The following is a 5,000-nucleotide window of genomic DNA, read 5'->3' on the forward strand; positions in this document are numbered from 1 at the left end:
TCTGTCTGTATTCCTGTCTGTTCATCTCTCTGTCTGTATTCCTGTCTGTTCATCTCTGTCTGTATTCCTGTCTGTCTATTCATTTGTGCATCACTATCTCTACCCACAGGTCTACCTGGAGATATGTGTCTGTTCCATCTGTCAGTCTATCGTTCCATCTGTCTACCAGTCTATCGTTCCATCTATCTATCAGCCTATCATTCCATCTGTCTTTTGGTCTATCATTCCGTCTGTCGGTCGGTCTATCGTCCCGTATCGTTTGTCTTTTGTTCTATCATTTCGTCTGTCTTTTGGTTTATCGTCCCATCTGTCTGTCGGCCTATCGTTCCGTCTCTCTGTCGGTCTGTCGTCCCGCCTGTCTGTAGGCCTATCGTTCCGTCTGTCTGTCGGCCTATTGTTCTGTCTGTCTATCGGTCTATCATCCCGCCTGTCTGTTGGTCTATCGTTCTGTCTGTCTGTCTGTCTATTGTTCCGTCTGTCTGTTGGTCTATCGTTCTGTCTGTCTGTCGGTCTATTGTTCCGTCTGTTTGACAGTCTATCGTTCCGTCTGTCTGTATCTATCCTTGAACCTTGTCTATTTCTTCTTCCATCTCTCACCCTTCTATATAAACATCTTTTCCTCCATTTGTTTATAAATGTTTAATTATACACATACACACCATTCAGCCATAAAATTATGACCACCTGCCTAATATTGTGTTGGTCCCCTGACCATACATCCGAGTTGTGTGTGTGTGTGTGTATTACCTGTTCAGGCATGTCTCCGTTCTGCAGCCCTGTGTTCAGGAGTCTGTAGTTACAACTGAACAGGTCCCATTTAGTCAGGTCATGGGCACTGCACACACACAAGCACATAATTAAAGCACTGCATTCTTATTTAACTTGTGTGTGTGTGTGTGTGTTTGTGTGTTACTTGTGAAAGGCTGTGATTCTCTTGAGTGTTGATAAAACCTGAAACGCGTCATCTTCGTCAGGCTCTTCCCCCTGAGAGAAAGACAGTATAGAGGTTCAGAAACATACACACACACACACACACACACACACACACACCCATGTATCTCCCCGACCGTACCTCGCTGAGGAAGTCGTCGAGCAGGCGGTTGAGCTTGTCGATCTGCTCATCCATCAGCTGGCTCAGTGTGATGTCCACTCGATTGTAGATGGTGAACTCTTCATTACACAGAGCGTGGAACGTCATCGAGCACGCCTCCAACACTCCTGTGTCTGTGTGCTTCTCCACCACATCACGGATCTGACGGAGAAGTGCGTCCAGGTGCTGCAGATTCATTCACACACACACACCCACACACACACCATGTGTCTACATTAAAACATCTAAATTGTAATGGCCTACACTAATGCAAAAGCAATACGTTTGTGTACGTGTGTGTATGTGTATGTGCATGTGTGAGTACGTCTGTGTGTACATGTGTGTATGTGTGTGTGTGTACAGGTGTGTGTACGTGTGTATGTGTGTGTGTGTGTACTTGGGATGCAACAATAAAGTTAACCCACGGTTAAATATGTACCGCGGTTTTTACCCACGGTGTTCGGTTCGGTTCTGATGGCTTTGGCAAATTAAAGGTTTTTTTCCATTATTCTTTGTTTAGGTGACAGGAACAGTAAGATGTGAAGAAGAAAAAACTGGTTTTAGTTGCAGTTCTCTTTATTTTACTTAAATGCAAAAATCAACTTGTACACATTCATAGTGTACTGAAAATAGTGAGATATAAAAATTATTACAGGAGACGAGTTTGGACTCTTTATTCCCCAATCCGCTCTGTAATGACCAGTCACTGTGAGATAACTCTCTGTAATGACCAGTCACGGTGAGATAACTCTCTGTAATGACCAGTCACTGTGAGATAACTCTCTGTAATGACCAGTCACGGTGAGATAACTCTCTGTAATGACCAGTCAGAGTGAGATAACTCTCTGTAATGACCAGTCACGGTGAGATAACTCTCTGTAATGACCAGTCACGGTGAGATAACTCTCTGTAATGACCAGTCAGAGTGAGATAACTCTCTGTAATGACCAGTCAGAGTGAGATAACTCTCTGTAATGACCAGTCACTGTGAGATAACTCTCTGTAATGACCAGTCACGGTGAGATAACTCTGTGTAATGACCAGTCACTGTGAGAGAACTCTCTGTAATGACCAGTCACGGTGAGAGAACTCTCTGTAATGACCAGTCACGGTGAGATAACTCTCTGTAATGACCAGTCAGAGTGAGATAACTCTCTGTAATGACCAGTCAGAGTGAGATAACTCTCTGTAATGACCAGTCAGGGTGAGATAACTCTCTGTAATGACCAGTCAGGGTGAGATAACTCTCTGTAATGACCAGTCAGAGTGAGATAACTCTCTGTAATGACCAGTCAGAGTGAGATAACTCTCTGTAATGACCAGTCAGAGTGAGATAACTCTCTGTAATGACCAGTCAGAGTGAGATAACTCTCTGTAATGACCAGTCACTGTGAGATAACTCTCTGTAATGACCAGTCACTGTGAGATAACTCTCTGTAATGACCAGTCACTGTGAGATAACTCTCTGTAATGACCAGTCACTGTGAGATAACTCTCTGTAATGACCAGTCAGGGTGAGATAACTCTCTGTAATGACCAGTCACTGTGAGATAACTCTCTGTAATGACCAGTCACTGTGAGAGAACTCTCTGTAATGACCAGTCACGGTGAGATAACTCTCTGTAATGACCAGTCACGGTGAGATAACTCTCTGTAATGACCAGTCACGGTGAGATAACTCTCTGTAATGGCCAGTCAGGGTGAGATAACTCTCTGTAATGACCAGTCAGAGTGAGATAACTCTCTGTAATGACCAGTCACGGTGAGATAACTCTCTGTAATGACCAGTCACGGTGAGATAACTCTCTGTAATGACCAGTCACGGTGAGATAACTCTCCGTAATGACCAGTCACGGTGAGATAACTCTCCGTAATGACCAGTCAGGGTGAGATAACTCTCCGTAATGACCAGTCACTGTGAGATAACTCTCCGTAATGACCAGTCAGGGTGAGATAACTCTCTGTAATGACCAGTCAGGGTGAGATAACTCTCTGTAATGACCAGTCACGGTGAGATAACTCTCTGTAATGACCAGTCAGGGTGAGATAACTCTCTGTAATGACCAGTCAGAGTGAGATAACTCTCTGTAATGACCAGTCACGGTGAGATAACTCTCTGTAATGACCAGTCAGGGTGAGATAACTCTCTGTAATGACCAGTCAGGGTGAGATAACTCTCTGTAATGACCAGTCACGGTGAGATAACTCTCTGTAATGACCAGTCAGAGTGAGATAACTCTCTGTAATGACCAGTCACGGTGAGATAACTCTCTGTAATGACCAGTCACGGTGAGATAACTCTCTGTAATGACCAGTCACTGTGAGATAACTCTCCGTAATGACCAGTCACGGTGAGATAACTCTCTGTAATGACCAGTCACGGTGAGATAACTCTCCGTAATGACCAGTCACTGTGAGATAACTCTCCGTAATGACCAGTCACTGTGAGATAACTCTCTGTAATGACCAGTCAGAGTGAGATAACTCTCTGTAATGACCAGTCACTGTGAGATAACTCTCTGTAATGACCAGTCAGGGTGAGATAACTCTCTGTAATGACCAGTCACGGTGAGATAACTCTCTGTAATGACCAGTCACTGTGAGATAACTCTCTGTAATGACCAGTCACTGTGAGATAACTCTCTGTAATGACCAGTCACTGTGAGATAACTCTCTGTAATGACCAGTCAGGGTGAGATAACTCTCTGTAATGACCAGTCACGGTGAGATAACTCTCTGTAATGACCAGTCACTGTGAGATAACTCTCTGTAATGACCAGTCACTGTGAGATAACTCTCTGTAATGACCAGTCACTGTGAGATAACTCTCTGTAATGACCAGTCACGGTGAGATAACTCTCTGTAATGACCAGTCACGGTGAGATAACTCTCTGTAATGACCAGTCACGGTGAGATAACTCTCTGTAATGACCAGTCACGGTGAGATAACTCTCTGTAATGACCAGTCAGGGTGAGATAACTCTCTGTAATGACCAGTCAGGGTGAGATAACTCTCTGTAATGACCAGTCAGAGTGAGATAACTCTCTGTAATGACCAGTCAGAGTGAGATAACTCTCTGTAATGACCAGTCAGAGTGAGATAACTCTCTGTAATGACCAGTCAGAGTGAGATAACTCTCTGTAATGACCAGTCACTGTGAGATAACTCTCTGTAATGACCAGTCACTGTGAGATAACTCTCTGTAATGACCAGTCAGGGTGAGATAACTCTCTGTAATGACCAGTCACTGTGAGATAACTCTCTGTAATGACCAGTCACTGTGAGAGAACTCTCTGTAATGACCAGTCACGGTGAGATAACTCTCTGTAATGACCAGTCACGGTGAGATAACTCTCTGTAATGACCAGTCACTGTGAGATAACTCTCTGTAATGGCCAGTCAGGGTGAGATAACTCTCTGTAATGACCAGTCAGAGTGAGATAACTCTCTGTAATGACCAGTCAGGGTGAGATAACTCTCTGTAATGACCAGTCACGGTGAGATAACTCTCTGTAATGACCAGTCACGGTGAGATAACTCTCTGTAATGACCAGTCAGGGTGAGATAACTCTCCGTAATGACCAGTCACTGTGAGATAACTCTCTGTAATGACCAGTCAGGGTGAGATAACTCTCTGTAATGACCAGTCAGGGTGAGATAACTCTCTGTAATGACCAGTCACGGTGAGATAACTCTCTGTAATGACCAGTCAGGGTGAGATAACTCTCTGTAATGACCAGTCAGGGTGAGATAACTCTCTGTAATGACCAGTCACGGTGAGATAACTCTCTGTAATGACCAGTCAGGGTGAGATAACTCTCTGTAATGACCAGTCAGGGTGAGATAACTCTCTGTAATGACCAGTCACGGTGAGATAACTCTCCGTAATGACCAGTCAGAGTGAGATAA

At 44.2% G+C, this 5,000-nt stretch overlaps 1 protein-coding gene across 4 annotated transcripts in view; it reads right to left on the minus strand.

Annotated features, from left to right (window-relative positions):
• Positions 1 to 5,000, minus strand: part of LOC131348330 (cohesin subunit SA-2-like) — an 82,525-nt gene that overhangs the window by 32,974 nt on the left and 44,551 nt on the right. For all 4 annotated transcript variants that reach the window (XM_058383145.1, XM_058383144.1, XM_058383143.1 and 1 more), the window contains 3 exons: positions 1,073 to 1,276; positions 914 to 984; positions 748 to 835 (listed from right to left, as the gene is read on the minus strand). In XM_058383145.1, coding sequence (XP_058239128.1) covers positions 748 to 835; positions 914 to 984; positions 1,073 to 1,276 — 363 coding nt within the window. The remainder of the gene's footprint in view (positions 1 to 747; positions 836 to 913; positions 985 to 1,072; positions 1,277 to 5,000) is intronic.

Source organism: Hemibagrus wyckioides, linkage group LG28 (assembly GCF_019097595.1).
Source record: "Hemibagrus wyckioides isolate EC202008001 linkage group LG28, SWU_Hwy_1.0, whole genome shotgun sequence".
NCBI classification, from domain to species: domain Eukaryota; kingdom Metazoa; phylum Chordata; class Actinopteri; order Siluriformes; family Bagridae; genus Hemibagrus; species Hemibagrus wyckioides.